Source organism: Cercospora beticola, chromosome 5, assembly GCF_033473495.1.
Source record: "Cercospora beticola chromosome 5, complete sequence".
Taxonomy (NCBI): domain Eukaryota; kingdom Fungi; phylum Ascomycota; class Dothideomycetes; order Mycosphaerellales; family Mycosphaerellaceae; genus Cercospora; species Cercospora beticola.
In genome coordinates, this window is record NC_088939.1 from 3,288,896 (window position 1) to 3,305,281 (window position 16,386).

Sequence of the window (16,386 nt, forward strand, 5' to 3'; positions counted from 1 at the left end):
GGAACGAGCAGATACGAGCACGGCTGAGTGAATACAACGCCACAAGGGCTTTCCGATAAACGAGCGACATAGTTGACAGCGTGCGCAACCGTCGACGCGACTCGCTGGTATAGCTTAGGAACGAGCAGATACGAGCACGGCTGAGATGCAACATCAGTTGTGAGAAAAGGGCCCGACGAGACCGCCCGCTCGGCCGATGCTGGTGTTGGAGGAAATATATAACGACATGAATACCCCGAATAGCGAACGTTCACCAAATGCAAGAGCTAGCCACAATGCTCTCCCTTGTCATCGGCGTCATAGCCTTTGTTGCTTGTATACGATCAGAGCCGCTGCCCATACGTGCTTCAGCACCATGCAGCCCTTCTACATCGGATCTCGTCCCACCAACAGCGATCGATGCTTCCATCTTCGCTTCCAGCTGCGAGATCAAGAATATCGTGGATCAGATCTGCCATTCAGGACTGCGATTGCCAGGAAGTCCCAATCACCTGAAAGTCATCAAGTACATCACACGCCAGCTCCGCTCCATTCCAGGCGTCACCTTCACCAAGAGTGATTTTGAGCTGGCCAACTGGCAACCGGCGCACAATTCCATCTATCGTGCAGCCCAGCTGAAGATTGGCGACGAAGCAGTCGATGTCGCCGGTGCAATCGCCTACTCTCTGCCAACGAATGGCTCTGCCATATCAGGTGGGTATCCAGCACCTGGAATTCCACATTACTGAGAGATATGGCTGACCAAAAACTCTCTGCAGGGCAGCTCATGTACCTGGATCCGAATGCCAACATCTCCACCATCGATCTAAAGGGGAAGATCATCGTACGGGACTATTCGAATCTGGCCATTCCCACCTCATTATTCCAGTCCATCGCCTACTACGCCTCTGCAGACGCGACGCTCAATCCAACTTATTCACGTCCGTTCCTCACTCCTCCGCATGCAGATCTACTGGCAGCGAGCCTTGGTGGAGCAGCAGGATACGTATCGGCCTTTAATGTCTCCCGCAAACAGTTGGAAGGCTATTATAGCGGCCATTCCGGCACACACTGGCTCGTGCCAGGAGTTTTCACTGGAGCGGAACAGTACTTGCAATTGCGAGAGGCTGCTGAGAAGAACCTCACGGCTTCCATTCGCATCGATGCAAAGAGTGGTAGAGTCAAGGTCCCTAGGCTGATGGCCACTCTGCCGGGCCTGTCGAATGAGACGATCGTAATTGCCACTCACACGGACGGCGTCACCTACGTTCAAGAGAACGGACCCGCCGCGCTCCTCACGCTCTTGAAGTACTTCGCCGCCTTGCCAATCCGGGCTCGCGTGAAGACTCTGAAGTTCGCTTTCGAAGCTAGTCATCTCGCCTACCAGCTAGATTCGGACAAACTGTTAGCGAAATCGCTCGATGCCGACTACGATCAAGCAAATGGGACCACAGCCTTCGTGATCGCCATCGAGCATTTGGGTTCACGTGAGATCGAGTCCTATCCCGCTCCGAATGGCACATACGGCAATGTCTTGAATTACACGGGCCGGGGCGAAGCAATCTTGTGGGCAGTCGGCGAGGTGCAGCAAGCTATCGACGGCGTCATCGATATCGCCAAGAACAGGAGTCTTGACAATGTGGTCGTCTCGCCAGGTTTCCCACCTGCCAACCCTCCCAATATGGTTCCCACCTATCCTAGCATGGGCGGGCTGGGAACGTACTACACCAATGCTTTGCTGCCAACAATGTCGCTCATCTCAGGGCCGTGGAGCCTGTGGGCACCGAGCTTTGGAGCTGAAGCTGTCGACTATGATCGGCTCCGAATCCAGCATATCGCGATTGGGGACGCAGTACTGATGCTTTCGCAATTCTCGAAGGAGCAATTGGCGGGCAATTATACTGAATTCCGTCGTCTTCGTGCTGCGGGCACAGCGAATACCACGACCATCAATTACGATGACGCGCAATTCATCACCACGCCTGATGGTGTGTATTATTGAGCGGCGTTCGTCCAGTAATTCCACTGTCGATGGAGGGTAGTTATGAAAGTTGGCATAACTTTTGGGCGGAAGTCAAACAAATTGCCATGGCTCTGCAAGTGCACAGACGTGCAGGACCCGTGCGGGGCCGTATCCTGGTAACCTCACCTCTGAGTCGCTCTGGTCGACAACTGCTCCATCCAACACAATGTAGTCTCCATCTATCGACGTAAGCACTTATGCCATAGCAGCAATCAACTTCATACAGCAGCAATACATATTCATCTCTCGCATCCACGCCTCACAAGAAACTGTAGTCCATCACCAGTACCGTAACAGCAATATCCGCGACCATGACCCAAATCAAAGACTCCCCCGAAGTCAAAGCCATCAAATCCCTCATCCAAGCCTTCTTCGACGCGATCAATGCCGCCGACATCGAGGGTCTCGGCACCTACTTCGCTCACGAGGCAAACCTAACCATCATCCGACAAGAACCTCCTCGATCACCCTCCTCCGAATCGACATCTTCTTACCCTCAATTCGCCAATATCCCCTCCCCACCTCCAACAGCCTACCAACAACAAACGTCTCAAGAGAAAGAGAAAGAATCTCTCAAAGTCGTGATCCGCACCGATATAGCCCACTTCCTCGCCCTCCTCGAAGAAGGCCGCAAAAGACGCGAAGGACAACCGGATCTGCACATTTTCGAGAAACCAGATCTAGAACGTACGGAAGTAAAAGTTGATGCTCTGTTCGCTATGGCTTGGTGTCCGTTTAGTGTGACGTTTGCGGAGAAGTTGCATCATTATGGAACGTTGGTTTTTACGGTTGGGAAAGAGGCAGAAGAAGCACAGTGGAAGATTGAGGGTTTGACGCAGAATTATAGGAGGAGTGTGGGGTGGGAGGGGGAGAAAGAGTTCATGTAGATCGTAAGAGATCGGATACGATCGGCGAAAGGTCGTGGAGATGTCTGCAAAGAAGAGGAGTTAAAACGCTTGCGTTGCTCAAACTACGTAGTGCGGTAGGACAGTCGGTCTCATCCTGCGAGATTCGCAGACCGCATGAATCAACTCTCAAAAGTCCTTCCAACCAAGTTCTTTGAGCGCCATGATTCGGGTCCAAGTTCCCCGTTGCCCTTTATCTCTTGCGTAGACTTCCACTCACTAACCTCCGCTCGCATTGGAGTTGGTCATGTATTGCACCCAACGTTCCTTCAACCATTCTCCCAGGCTCGAATCCGGTCGCAGTGGGCCACCTTCCAATCCGCTATAACAAATGCTTGCAAACTCATTGAAGACGGCGTGCGGGATGTTGCTGCTTCTCAATACAGCAAGCACAGTATTCTCCAGATCTGGACGTTTGAGTATGACGCTGGCCTGGTACTGCCGCAGTAGGTTTCTCAGCTGCTCGAGAAGTTCTGCATCCTTCCCGTTCACTGGTTCGATAGACATGGTGAAGCTGCGATCTGTGGCTGATTCTTTCCGTTCGCGTTTGATCTTGACGGGTGCCGTAGGCATCTCCGGGAGCTCGGGCGGAGGCGTGGTGAGATCAACCGTGTCCGTTACTGAAGGCGTAGGAAGAAATTTGGGGCGCTTAGCAACGCGAATAGAATCACCTTCGTCGTCGTCGTCGTCGTCGTCTTTTACGATGCGCTTGCGAGAACTTCTCGGAGGTTGTGGGCGCAGACTAGTTGTGATCAGCAGAGCACTCTTTATTCCATAACGTTCACTTACATGAACTGCGCCGTCTCTCCACTGCCTCCATTCCTTTGGTCCAAAGCAGCCAAATGCTTTCCAGCGTTTCTGTTTGATGGCATCCAGGCTTGATCATCCCAGAGGTCAGTCACGTCGCGGCTTAACAAAGGCTCCTCGCTGGTATTGTTCTGCTCGCGCATCGAGAATCGCACTCCCGATTTCCACTCATTGGCTTCGATGTAACTGGTACTGCCATTCTTTTGTTTCGAGAGATGAGTTGAGCGACGTGGCGTCTTCGTTAATGCATCGCCAGAGTCACCGGCGCTCAGCTGTGGAAAGTTCAATTCATCAGAGTACATTCCCGTTCGAGCGACACCCCCAAAGCGAGTTGTGCGACGTTTGGGCGTGCCCGTTCCTTCGGGCTTCGGTGGTGACTGCATCACTTCTTCTGCCCTCTTATCGAGGTACAGAGACAGATCTTTGAAACTCTCGCGGACGTCGTAATTAATCGGCGGAAGATTTTTTCTCAAGTGAAACGCAGCTCGTGGTCGTCGGTCGTCGACATCACTCGAATCCTCTTGGTAACCAAGGCTTCGCAGTTTGGGTGTTGAAATGATCAATTTTGTGAGAAGCTCGCGACGCTGGAATTGCTGTGTGTAAACCATCATTTGTCTTTGGCCTGTGCTGAATTCGAGTGATGTTCAGGATGTCATGTGAGCGACGTCGGAAGAAGCTGAAATGTCCACTCCGGATATGAGCTCAAGTGAGTGAGGGCGACGCTGTTGCCTGGAGACCTGTTCCGGAGGACGCGTCGGCTGGTTGGCTGTAGAGGACACTAAACGGTAGCGCGTTACTTGCGGTTCAAGTGAAGCAGAAAGTGATGGAACTTTTCGGAAAAAGCGATAAACACGACTGGTCATCGCCTGCTGGGTATCATTGAGACTTTTCTGGGCCACGATGAGGCAAAGTGGAAAGCTGACCTACATTTTGGCTCAGCCAAGTGACCATGCCTTGACGTTACCATCCTCTCCACAGCTGAAAGCTCTCTTCTCTATCAGCAATACGTCCCGAACCACTTCGTCACCGTGAGCACCTGGAAGGTCGATCTTTTGCCCAAAGTCCCATGCTCCAGGCGTGCCCAGCGAAGAGATGCCCAAGGTTCGCTTCTCGTTGTGGCCGTACGCAATCAATGGTGGCCCATCTGGCTGCACAAGCACGTCGATCACATACATGCAATCGAGCTTTTGACGCACATCTCCAAATTGCAGTGGCGGAGGGAGCTCTTCTTCCTCGGACGCGGTCTTGGCCAGTGTGTAGATGGAGTATTGCTCGTCTGTGGATACAACATATGCCTGGTCCTGAGCGATGAAGCCGGCGCAGTGGACTGCTGATCTGGGATTCAGGACTTGCTGCAGAGCATCATCCTCATCCTCGTGATTGACATCAAAAATGGAGACCAGCCCATCTGTACTGCCCGACAGCAGAACTTGAGGTTGGGCAGGATGAAATTGCAGTTGGGTCACAGTATCGGTATGCGATTCGTTGTACTGCCGCACTGGTGCACTGCTGTTTCGTGTGTCGAACAACAGCACACTCACATCACCGAGTCCTTCTTTCAGACTCTCCGTACCGACGGCGATGAGGTGGTCGTGACATGCTAACGATGCTATGCCGTTTGCTTTGGGGTCGGCCATTTCAGCAACGTTCTTTGCACGACTATCCCAGCATCGCACCAAGCCATCGCGGCCGCCGGTCACAAAGGTGCGAGCAGATTCGCCAGTCTTGAGGCAAGCAACGCCGGAGTGACAGTCTTGGAGAGTCTTGGTGACCTTCAAAGTGGTGGCGTCAAAGATGCGCAGAGCGTCATCGGATCCGATAGTCGCTAGTTGAGTTCCCGACCCCCTCGCCAAAGCAAAGAGGTAATTGTCGGTAGGTGTAGCCAAGCTTCCGAGACACTTTGTAGGCATTTTTGCGAACGGACTCCGGCGACAATTTTCTTTCGAGGCGCTCGGCACGAGGGCAGGATGCCGTGGGAGGAAAGGCGCTGCTGTACGCTTGTTGGTCGAAGACCAGGTCCCGACAATCACGTGGTGCTGCGCAATGAGTTGTTAAGTCCTTGAGTCGGTATGCGAAAAGTGTACATCGCCAGTCAGTCGAGCAAGGTGAAGTGTGTGGTTCGCTTAATTGCCCATTTCAGGTAAACTAAGAGGAAGGAAAAGCTGGGGATCGGCAGAGTGCGACAACGAGGCGACTGACTCGCAAGAATCGGCAGACAATCCGTTTACATGCATGAGCTCGCAGGAGCGGACACCCTGCGCGTGTCACCCACGGTACTTCGCCTCTGCACTTTGCATTGTCGTGTCAGCTCCAGCCAAGTCAGCCAGCGCATTGCGTCGCGCTGGCGCCATGAGTAGTCGACCACCGCGTACTGGATCACCTCCTGCCGGACCACAGAATTCACGTTGCAGATACCTGCCACGCCGCCTCTGACGCAACGGAATTGGGATACTTTCCATCAGATGGGCTTCTCGCTGCACCCTGAATATTGGCTTTGGTGGCGGAGGACAAGAATACACTCTGCTGGGCGATTGGCCCACCGGAGGGGTGTGCCATGAAGTCTGTCCGCGCGAAGGTTCACAAGTTGAGGCGTGAGGGAAAGCGAAATGGGGTACGGTTCCAGGCCAACGCGCAGGAAGCCAGAGGTTGCTGCCGGTCGCTGCGTTGGCGGGCTCAGGAGCGGCCATGTCGGGCGCGGAGGTCCTGCACACGCTGGCAGTGTGGCATGGCGGGCTTTCTGGTGGTGTTCTGCTGCTGATGACGACGGCGACGGGTGCCAGCGGAGCGTGGTCTCGCTTTGACAGGCAAGGAATTGCCTTCGCCGAAGCCAAGCTCCAGGGCGGTAGAATAGAGTGCCGAGAACGAACCTCGATGTGCAGCGCAGCGCAGCGCAGCGCACAGGAGGAGCACGAGGCGGTGGTGCACAGCGCGGCTAGAGGGCACGCAACCACCAAAAGTCTGCGCTGCAGCCACGCACCTTCTGGGCGCTGCGTTTAATAGCCAGCCTGCATGTAAAACCCTCTCGCCGCTTCCTGTTTGTCTGGCCTGTTTCGCGCTGCTCCTGCTCCTCCCCTTCGTGAAAGCCGATTCCCTGCCGCTCCTCACGTGGATTTCAGAGACATTCCTGACTGCTCTAATCTCCCGCTGCCTCCTCGCCATCCTGACCTACTCACGCTCGCCCTCCTCCACCGTCCAATTTGCCTGCTCATCTGCTGTCATCACCACCGCGAAGGCTATCGAACATCGGCGAATAATACCACTCCCGCCCCCGGCCGCTGCTACGCCGCACCTCTCACACTCTCCATTCCGCCAGTCTCCTCCACAACACCTGCTCCACCCCCAGCACACCGCTGTCGGACTGTCGGGCTGCTCGAGACCGCGACACAACCCACTCGCCGCCGTCAGCGCCGCATTGAGCCCGCCATGAAGCGCCAAACGCCCGTCGCTCACCTGCTCTATGCCTACCTGTTCCCACACCCGACTCCGAGCGACCCGCCTTCATTCTCGGCACATCTGGCTAGAAACCTGGTGCCCGAAGTGCGCATAGAAGTCGCCACCTTCTACGGTGACCTCAACTCGGCCGAAGCTCGCTACCCTGGCCTCAACTACTGTCATCCACCCCATCGAATGCGTCTCGGCCGCTTCAAGCACCACAAGCGCTTATTCGAGGCCTTTGACAACCTCGGTCTGACGTACGGCGAGATTCAAGACTTTTGCTGTTGGGAAGGCACGAAGTGGGCCCGCGAACGCTACGAGAAGGATGAGGGCGTCAAAGTCATCGACACTACCGGGGACGAGATTGGGCCATGGGTGGACCGCAGAGAAATGGCATCTGCCGACGACAGGAGAAACTCCATAACGCGTAAGACGGACATTTCAATCGTTGTCGAAGATGCCGAAACGAGTCGTAATCGACAACCCACCATCAACGAGGATGATGACGAGGATATGGAAGATGACAACGGCTCAGATGCGGACGAGCACGAGACTGCTGACGCAGAGACGGAGACTGAGCGGGAATCGCCTTCGGAAGCAGCAGCCCGGGAACAGCACGTAGCAGAACTCGAGCGCCGCCGCGATCACGCCCTGGAACAAAGCTTCAACCAACGCATCATCGCTGCTTGGGAGCAAGGACAGAGCCTGCCGCCAGAGCTCGAACAATACCTGAAAGAGCAGTCTGAGCGCGGTAACCATCCCGAACTGAGTCGTCTGTTGGCTCGTCGACGCTCCTCACGGACATACTCAGTTCCAGACAACAATGCTCTGGTCGCCAACCAGGCATCCCGAGCAGCTGCGTAATAAACACAGTTACCATGACGACTCTATCGCGATGAGCGATACGACAATGATACCAACCAGCATGAAGCGTGAAGGAGATGAGGACGTTTGGCAGAATTAATGCATATGAGAGGAGGCGTTGTTTTTACATCATGGAGCGACTACCACCAAAGCGAGGCAGCAGGGATATTTGCACAGTGAAGCTCGCTGCAAACTTCTTTAGCATGGCGTTCAACGAGTTTTATGGGCATTGCGTGGAGTAAGGAATTACAAAGAGCCTGATCAGGATCAAGCTCTTTTCTCGGTAGGCCAGGTTTTGGCCGATTTTATCTGATTTTGTATGCATCAACATTAGCAATGCTATGATATATCAATCTCCGCTGAACATTGAGGCTTCTCTGGTAAATGTCAAGACGCGGCTGTGTTGAAAGTGACGTGAGGTTGGTTTGACGTAAAACGAGCTGTTTCATTTGCCCATCTACGAGCGAATCAAGAATTGGGAAATTGCCATCATTTTGAGACCAACAGACATTGACACCATCTCCATTTGTCTGTCTGTCACTAACGGCCGTGACAGCCAGTTCTCCATTCTCTACACAAAACGTCGCCGCATAATAATGACCATCCAACGGCCGTGTTTGGTTTCATGTTCGGTCATCAAGCCTTGTGAAGAACATACTCAAGCTGCAATTCCAACTGCGAAGAACCTTGTTTCATCAAAGTGGCATCTGCGACCACATCAAGCAAGCTTTTCTTTGCATAAAGTAACTTACATTAGATCATCTCATATTCTGAAGACTGGAAGGTTTTACGGAAAGCCAGTCCAGGCGGAAAGTGTGACAACGAGAGGCTCGGACTTGGCTTTTGCAACCATACCTTAGCAACAAATGAAGGAAAGTGATGCAGCGAGATGACCAGTGAGCAAACTGCAAAGCCGAATTCATACCCATCAACACCACCAATCCAAGTCTGCAGTCTTCTTTTTACTCAACTATTACTGCCTCCAAGCACGACACACCTAACCTTCCCTCGCCAACGCCATCAAATCCGTCCAATGTCTCGGTCTCTCCCTCCCACCCACATGCACCTTATGCAAATACACACGAGAGATAGTGACTGCAATGTTGATTGATTAAGGAACGAACTACGGAGGTGCTAGAAACTACATAGAAGTACTCGCTCGAGTGAATGCCAAGAGTGAACGGACGACTGCCTGAGGCATACCCCATGCATCAAGTCACCCCCCAGGCGGCTGTTCGCTACGCCTGATACTATAAACATAGCCTCTGATTGGCTGCTAGCTCAGACAGTGCTATAAGCCGTCCTAGCTCTTAGAAACTCTAAAAACACGATAAAACTCTACGGCTAATAAGAGGGTTTAAAATACCTCTTAATATTTAACTATTAGTACTATTTTGCCTTCTTAAGACTAGCTTACTACTATTAAATAAATACGGTATAGTCGGTAAGTCCGAGCTATTCGATAAAGGCTTTAAATTTAATCTTATTAAGAGCCTTAGTAAAACTATTAGCCTTCTAATCCTTAGTAGATATCTACTTAACTTTAATTTAGCTATTCTTAATAGCCTCGCGGATAAAGTAGTAACGAACGTTAATATACTTAGTTCGAGAGTTCGATTTACTATTACTACTAATCTTAATAGCCGGCTCGTTATCTTCGAATAGTATAATAGGCTCGATAGGCCTCTTATATTAGAAGTTATAGAGTAAGTATATAATAGTAATAGCCTCTTTAGCTACCTATAATAATACGACGTATTCTGCTTCTATTAATAATATAGTAACGATAGACTACTTACTAGACTTCTATATAAATAGTATATTTACTAGAAAGAAGATATAGCTACTAGTTAACTTCCTATTATCTAAATAGTCTAACTATACTATATTAATATAACCTTCTAACTAGAGGTTATACGTATTAGTATTAAGGCTCTTAACTTTAAAGCTAATATTACGAGTATTAGTACTAACTAGGTACCTAAGGACGCGGAACGTAGCGTCGTAGTAACCTTATATTAGATTAGTAAGGAATCGATATAGTAAACTAATATAGTATACTATCTTAATATAAGTATTTATAGCGAGCTAGAGGTATTCGCCGACTAGCTTCTAATACGCTTCCTTAATTAATACTATAGTAGTATAGCTATCTAGAGCCTTCTTATAATAGTAACGAGCTTCTATTAGTATTACTAGCGTAGGCTCGTTAATTCTATAGCTATCTACTAGCTTCTTAGTATATACGTCTTAAACGATATAGATAGTTCGCTTCTTCTTATTGCGAATAATACGTATACTAAGGTAGTAATAGAGGTTACCGAGTTCTCTTATCTTAAACTTATCCTTTAGCTACGCTACTACCTCGTTAATCTTACTATAGATAGACGTAATAATTAATATATTATCGATATAGATAATAATCTAGTAACGCTTATCGGTATACCGGAAGATATAGATATCGCTATTAATTAGTCTAAAGCTATAGGCTTTTAGTACCTTATATAATTCTTAATACTATAATAGTAGTAACTACTTAAGACTATATAGAGCTTTATTTAAAAGGTATACTATACCTTCTTACTCGTAGCTATATAGTAGTTCGACGTAAATCTTTAAGCCCTTAATAGCTATATTAAGAAACGCTATAATAATATCGTACTACTTATATTTAATACCGTAATAAGCGAGTATAGCGTATAGTAGTCGCAATAATAATAGCTTAACTATAGTAGTATAGATATCGTCGTAGTTAATACTAGCCTTCTAAGTAAAACTACGAATAACCTATTATACCTTATAGCGTAATAGCTTACTATTAGCGTTAAACTTACGCCGATAGACCTAGCGGCCCTTAATAATATTTATACCTAATTTAGTACGAATAATAGTCTATATATTATTCTTAGTTAAGGCGGCTAATTCTTCTATCTTAGCCTTTAACTATATAGCGGATTCTAATAACTATATTACCTACTTATAGCTCTTTAGCTTAGGTAGTAGGTTGCTAGTTTATAATTCTTAGACCGAGATAGTAAACGCTCGCTAAGCTACTTATAGTAGTAACTTAATACGGCAGCTTTAATCGGTAATTAAATCGTTAATCGCGAACTTAGTATATTAATCGTATAGACAGTTTAGCGCTTTATAGATACGCTTAGAACGACGCGGCTATACTAGCGGCTAAGGTAGAGGTATCGCTTTAGCGTCTTTAAACTTATTTTCTAATAACTCTATAGTAGCGGCTGCCGGTATAGGCGCTAGCTAAGCTTACGGTAAGTCGTTAATAAGAGGTAGTAGATTAAGTAGCTTATATAGTACTCTCTTAATATTATAGTTATTAGCCTTAAACTCTAGCTAATTAATAATATAGACGATATACTAGTTAACGATACGTAGTAGTTCCGAGTTCTTCTCCTTAAGGTTATAGTAGATAATAAATAGCTCCTTAAACGGAATTATAGCGTTAGAGTTAGGTTCTAAATCGTTATAATTCTTAACCTTACTAGTAAAGTTATTCTTAATAAACTTTACGTCCTTAGAGATATAAACCTTATAATTAGTTAGTTAGTTAGTTCTTATACGCCGGTCTACCTCTTTAAACTAGAGTAAGTAGTACGCTCTATAGATATCGGTCGAAAGAAAAGCCTTCGAAAAACTCTTATATATCCCTTTATTTATAGCCTATATAGCCGCTTCCTTCGCTTCTATTCTCCTTCGGATAATACTAGGTATCTAGTAAGTCCTTCTCTTACTAGGTCCTATTCTTCCTCTTCTCTCTTCTTTTATTCTTCTATACCTCTTCTCTTATAAGTAAGAATTAGTCTAGGACCTTTTCTTAGATAAGCTACTTTACTATTATATATAGCTCTCTCTTTATATTAGCTAAGTCCTTCTAGTTTATAGATCTCTCTACCTAGAATAGTAGGTATCTTCTCTCGTTCTATTTTAGGTAGAATATATATATATATTTTAGTATCTTATATCTCTATTTATATTCGTAGTCTAGTATAAATTCTAGAACTCTTCTTTTAGTAAAGTATTACCTTATCCTAATATACTCTATCCTTAAGAGTATAACTATTATACTCTCTAGTCTAGTAAGTCCTTTATATAGAGTTAGTCTAATAGTAGAGAAGGTAGTAGTTTTCTATACTAGTAGTTATTTCTCTTCTACTCTTACTCTTCTCTCTTTCTTATTCCTTTCCTATCTTCTATTCTACTAATATTTAGCCTACTATATCTTATAGCCTAAGTATACTTATATCGTTATTTTATAGCCTTATACTATCTAGAGGATTTCCTCCTATCTAGTTTAGGTTAGCGGTATAGATTGCTATAAGAGCGGGGTTACGTAGGTAGTTACGTAATGCCTAGGTTACGTAGTAATATACTAAAGATTTATAACCTAGAGCTATCTATACTTACTAAGCTCGGATATTATACCTTTTTAGCCGAAAGGTAACGAAATAAAGCTCTAGGATTTCGCTATTATAGTTACCTAGCTCCCTTTCCTATTTATACTTACCTTTTAATCTCCCGGTACCTATCTTTAATATACTAATATATAGGTTAGGTATCTTACTTTTTAGATACTTATCTAGCTAGGTTCTAGGTATATAAATAGAGAGGAGTAATATTTGCTTCTCTCTCTAGGATAGCTATTATAACTAACTTATATACTCTTATAATACTCCTTAGAGCCTCCCTCTAGATCTTCTTAATAGATTTAGTAAGGTTCCTATAGTAGCCTTATATACTCTCTAGGTTAGACTAGACTTAGTAGCTAAATATAATAGCTAGTCTTACTACTACTATATAGAGGTACCTTGCTTTTTAGAAAGATACTCCCTATATAGACTTATATAGTCTCTAAAGTAATTATATTTAGTAGGCTCCCTTTTCTACTACTTATTTAATATATAGGCTCTATTTAAGTTTAGTATCTACCTAGACTCTAAGGAGCCTAAGTAATAGTAGTAGTTCTCTATTAAATCTCTAGATTTAGACTATAGCCTTAAAGTTATACTTCCTACTTCTAGTAAAGTAGATTAGCTAGTATTTCTATAGTATAAATTCTGCTTTATATCTCCTTATCTATTCTTTATATTTCTAGTAGGCTTTCTTAAGTTGCCTATAGTTATCCTCTATTAATATACTATATATAAGGATATTAGAGTTATCTATAAACCCTATTACTAAAGTAGTCCCTTTATATAGTATTAGGAGTAGAGTAAAAGTAAAGAAAAGGAAGAGGATTAGAGATAGAGTAGATCCTTAGAGAATTCCTATATTTTAGAGCCTTAGTTAGTCTATAAATTCTCTAAGCCTTAGGTAGGTAGTCCTATCTTAGAGAAATAATTAGATAAAGCTAATAGTATAGTCTAGGAAGCCTTTTATTCTAATATTATAAAGTAGCCTCTAGTAGGAGACCTTATTAAATACCTCTAAGATATTAAGGTAGAGTATAGATACTATAGCTCCTAGCTTAGTTTTCTAGATAGTTTTTACTTACTTAGTAATAAGGTCTAATACTAAGGTAGTAGACCTACTAGGCCTAGTATCTATTTATTCTTCTAGGAGAAGCTTCCTTTCTTTAGTCTTCTTAGATATCCTTTTAGTAACTATAGCTTCTAGGACCTTTACTATTATATTAAGTAGCCTACGAAGTCCTATTATATACCTCTACGCGGTCGTAGGTAGAAACAGATAGCTTCGGCTATACTAGCAAAGTATAGAGCGGCTAGGCACCTATAGAGGTAGGAAGAAGGCGATAAAAAAAGTCTAGAATTTCGACCTAGAGAGACTAGAGAGCTCCTAAGAATACGAAGACGACGCTAGCGCGGTATAACTACTATAAGATTCTAATACTCGACTACGGGATAGCTCTTCTAAGTAGTAAATACTACTATAGGTCTAGAGGCTAGAGTAGTAACCTAGGCTCTAAATAGGCTAAAAAGGAGGAACTAAGTATACCTAAAGGAAAGCTTTAATAAGAAAGAGTAAGGATAGTAGAAATAGAAGAAAGGAATAGTAGAACCTCTATAGATACTAGGATAATTAGCTACTAGGAGCCTTTTATCTAAATAGGAGACTCTAGGGCAGACTAGTCCTCTACTCTAGAGCTCTCTAGAAACCTTAAGTCTAAAGGTAGAGTATCTAATATAAGCTATCTAACTCTATACTATACTTAGAGCTACCTATAAAGATACCTACTACTATTCTAGATATTCTATAAAAACTAGAATTTCTCTAGATATAGGTTATATAACTAGGTACTAAGGAAGGTTAAAATCTAAGTAGGATTTATATAGGGAGATACCTACTCTAGGAACTAGTAAGAAAGAGTTAGATATAGGATTAATATAGATACTAGTATAGAGATAAAGACTATATATATAGGCTAGAGTCCCTAAGCTAGTAGGCAAGAGGATCGGGCTCCTAAGTACTTAGTAATATAAGAAATAACTAAGGAAAACTATATTATAAAGGATCTAATAAACTATTAAGATAATATAAATTGTCCTAAGGAGAACTAGAAACTACGGAAGTAGTAGGCTATATAGAGCTTACTATAAAATATAAAGATACGAGGGAGTTTTTCTACTAGAGTACTAGTACGAGAGCTTTTCTACCTATAGAAAAATATAGGGCGTGCTACTTACTCTAGTTAAAAGAGGTAGACCGGCGTATAAGATTTATCTATCTATCTATTATATTAAGTAGAGTAATAGATCTATATACTCCTAGCTTTAAGTAGTCTAGCTTCTATAGTTTCCTAAGTACTACTATTATAGAGTACTTAAAGGCTTTAGAGTAGTATACTATCCTTAGGTATATAGTAAAGAGTTTAGCTAGAATTAGAGAAAGTTATTCCTTATACTCTTTAAGTAAGAGGTTTAGTATTTAGTTAGGTCCTAGAGCCTTATTACTAGGTAGTTTCCTAAGGACTCCTTCTACCTCCTTTAGTTAAACTTTAACTTCTATCTAGAATTAGAGTAGTAGTTAGGTATATTAGATATTACTTAAGTCTGCCTTCCTTAGGTCTAGGAAGAAGTATCTTACTAGGATTATAGCCTTCCTCTTATTAGTATCTCTATTATACTCTATATTAGCTAGGCTTAGGAAATATAGTAGCTAGTACTCTTAGTTAGCTCTCTCTCTAGCCTATTTAGCTATTTTCTAGATCTTCTTAGAGTCCTCTATAACTTCTTTTATTAATTTCCTCTAAGCTAGGTTCTACTCTCTCCTTATAGCCTTACTTCTTATATATAATACCTCTAGGTATAGCTTATAGCTCTATTCTGTCTTATAGTTCCTCTATTCTCTTCTCCTTTTTCTTACTAGCTTTATAGCCTCCTTATATTCCTAGGTCTATACTATCTTTATATAGCTTAATAGTCTAGCTATTAGAATAGTCTCCTCTATAATCCTCTAGATAGAGGATTATATTCTATAGGCTAGTATATTTAGGTATTCCCTTATATTAAGTAGGAGTTAGTTAAGTTAGTTAGTATTTTAGGCTATAAGATCCTAGATTCTATCCTAGTTAGTAGCTTTCTACTACTTTCTCTAGCTTCTTTCTCTTAGTTCTTAGAAGTTAATATAGAGAGTTATCCTAAGAGAGATATAGTTAGAGCTATATATCTCTTCTAGAAGAGCTTTATATTCTTAGATTAGGTTTTAGAGAGAGAGGCTAATAAAGACTAGGTCTAGTATTTAGTAGCTAGCTATATATCTTTCCTATATAATTGTCTCTAGCTCTAGGGCTAGCTATAGTTAGGCCTCTATAATTGTTTTAATAAGCTTATCTACTATAGTATATTAGGTTTAAGTTATATTTCCTCTCTATTTTAGGTAGTAGAGGTTAAAGTCTCCTACTACTATATAGCTTACTTTTATGTCCCCTAGAGTTTATAATAGTACTTCTTAGAGTATAGGGATAGTCTCTTCTTATCTATAGCTTATAGGCTCTAAGAGGTTATAGTAGTTATAGATAGAGATAGTTCCTATAGGTATCTAGACTTAGATAGTTACTAGGTTACCTATATTATAGAAGATTAGTTTCTAGCTATTAGTTCTAACTTTGTCTAATATAAGTATTACTACCCTTAGGTTCTACTAGAGTAGGAGGACTATAGAGTATCCTTTCTTAGCCTTAGTCCTACTATTTATAGTATTAAGCTATAGTTCTTATAGTACTATTACTATAGCCTCTTCTATAGCTTAGCTATCTAGTAGTAGAGTTTAGGTAGTATTTAACCTATTAATATTATATTAGTAGATTATTAGAGTTTAGCTACTTATAGGATTCTTAGGATTCTTAGAAGAGGAGCTTAATTAGGTTAATATCTATATCTTCCTAGAGGGTAC

General features: G+C 44.0%; 5 protein-coding genes across 5 annotated transcripts; 3 read left to right on the forward strand and 2 right to left on the reverse strand.

Annotated features, from left to right (window-relative positions):
* Positions 1-275: 275 nt before the first annotated feature.
* On the forward strand, positions 276-1,981 carry RHO25_008555 (uncharacterized protein; the record flags this gene model as incomplete). Its single annotated transcript, XM_023600689.2, has 2 exons — positions 276-693; positions 759-1,981. 2 exons carry the CDS (start codon positions 276-278, stop codon positions 1,979-1,981), a joined length of 1,641 nt encoding a protein of 546 aa, XP_023448913.2.
* Positions 1,982-2,313: 332 nt separating this feature from the next.
* RHO25_008556 (uncharacterized protein) lies at positions 2,314-2,889 on the forward strand (the record flags this gene model as incomplete). Its single annotated transcript, XM_023600690.2, has 1 exon — positions 2,314-2,889. The coding sequence occupies one exon, from the start codon at positions 2,314-2,316 to the stop codon at positions 2,887-2,889; it is 576 nt and encodes a 191-aa protein (XP_023448912.1).
* Positions 2,890-3,126: 237 nt separating this feature from the next.
* RHO25_008557 (uncharacterized protein) lies at positions 3,127-4,325 on the reverse strand (the record flags this gene model as incomplete). Its single annotated transcript, XM_023600691.2, has 2 exons — positions 3,127-3,649; positions 3,697-4,325. 2 exons carry the CDS (start codon positions 4,323-4,325, stop codon positions 3,127-3,129), a joined length of 1,152 nt encoding a protein of 383 aa, XP_023448915.1.
* Positions 4,326-4,649: 324 nt separating this feature from the next.
* On the reverse strand, positions 4,650-5,624 carry RHO25_008558 (uncharacterized protein; the record flags this gene model as incomplete). Its single annotated transcript, XM_023600692.2, has 1 exon — positions 4,650-5,624. The coding sequence occupies one exon, from the start codon at positions 5,622-5,624 to the stop codon at positions 4,650-4,652; it is 975 nt and encodes a 324-aa protein (XP_023448914.1).
* Positions 5,625-7,137: 1,513 nt separating this feature from the next.
* Positions 7,138-8,013, forward strand: RHO25_008559 (uncharacterized protein; the record flags this gene model as incomplete). Its single annotated transcript, XM_023600694.2, has 1 exon — positions 7,138-8,013. One exon carries the CDS (start codon positions 7,138-7,140, stop codon positions 8,011-8,013), a length of 876 nt encoding a protein of 291 aa, XP_023448908.1.
* Between the last annotated feature and the right edge of the window lie 8,373 nt (positions 8,014-16,386).